The 1,440-nt window shown below is 40.4% G+C and overlaps 1 protein-coding gene across 1 annotated transcript in view; it reads left to right on the forward strand.

The window, feature by feature from the left end:
* Nucleotides 1–23, forward strand: part of LOC117958235 — a 2,602-nt gene extending 2,579 nt beyond the window's left edge. Inside the window, exon 3 of the mRNA XM_034894520.1 lies at nucleotides 12–23. Coding sequence (XP_034750411.1) covers nucleotides 12–23 — 12 coding nt within the window. The remainder of the gene's footprint in view (nucleotides 1–11) is intronic.
* The last annotated feature ends 1,417 nt before the right edge of the window (nucleotides 24–1,440 follow it).

Raw genomic sequence — 1,440 nt, forward strand, 5'->3', positions numbered from 1 at the left:
CATGCCTAAAGGTGTTCCCATAGTGTCGTAACCGACGCAGTGTCTCGTTCCCCTATCTCGGGGAACAAGGGTTACATAAGTAACCCGAGACGTTCTCAACCTTGTTTGGGCGACACCCCCATCCCTTACCGCCCCCACATAAATACAATGTAGTATAATTTCCCTGAATTTTAATGATTAGGCCCTGTTATTGTTTTCACTGGTATCAAACATCATCAACAACTAATCATTAAATGAAAAATGTTTGACGGCTAGGTTCCCTCTAACGTTAGGTTAGAAGACAGAACTGGACTCCTGACCAGCCTTCTCGTCTGTGCAGTGATCACTTTTAGAGTCATCACTACTTTGAAGGCATCACTTTTTACCCAAGACATTCAAACTTTGCATAATCCATCTGTTCTATTATAATCACTGTTGCACATTTGTCATGTTTCAAACAACTGAATTTTTAATCTTTTGCAATTAAGATAGTATTCATGCTTAATGTTTTATCTGGGTCGTGGGATTTGCTTGTCCTTGGGTTGAAAGATTTGAATGCTAAATCTAACTTTCAGTCAATAACAACAAAAGCAATGCCAATATAATACAAGTTATCAACTATACAAACGTAAACATTTTCACAACAGAGTAGTACTGTACACCTATAATGTGCCCTAACCCTAACCCTGAGGCTGTAGAGGTCCAGAGTTCAAATCGGACCTGTGACAATTTCCTGCATATCTTCCCTCTCTCTCACCTATCTAAACTATCAAATAAAAGTGGAAAAACCCAACACAAAAGAAGAAAAAAAACAGTGTTATTGCAGCAAATGTTATTTAAGTAACCATAATGGACATAAAAACACATCTTAAGCTAAAAATGCAACGTAGCCATAACACAACACACTTCCAACTACACCTTTGGGTCAGTAAAGAAAAGCATGCCAAGATGTCAAAGGGGAAGCTGGCCCTCCATCCCAGGGATCAGTTGGATGCAGATGCTGCCACAATGGATGATGAGGACACCTGGAGGTGCTCTTCTGCAGGGAGTGGGAATAAAATGGAGACGATGAGGTTAACCTATATTTAAATAAACACACAGTAGTGGAGTTCATGCAGTGATTTATTATTTTACTTGTGTTTTTTTTTGTGAGTCAGAGCCAGACAACAACTATGAGGGAGTCCTCCGCCCCCCTGTGCTGGACCACCACTTCACACCGTCTCCTGACAGGTGAGGGGCTGAAAAAAGAAGCCAAAATATGTTGGTCAATTGCAGAAAGAAATCGTTCATTTGTGGCCATTAACGACACTTTAAAAGACAAATGAAAACCTGAAGAATAAATAGAAATGTGCATTGTCATGTTTCCTGTATTGAATATCATTGCCAAACATAACACCATACCCTTTGAAAGCGAGGAGTAATTTCCTGTGTCCTTGTTGTAGCCCCCAGTTGGGGCAGGGC

The sequence above is a fragment of the Etheostoma cragini genome, chromosome 15 (genome assembly GCF_013103735.1).
Source record: "Etheostoma cragini isolate CJK2018 chromosome 15, CSU_Ecrag_1.0, whole genome shotgun sequence".
Taxonomy (NCBI): domain Eukaryota; kingdom Metazoa; phylum Chordata; class Actinopteri; order Perciformes; family Percidae; genus Etheostoma; species Etheostoma cragini.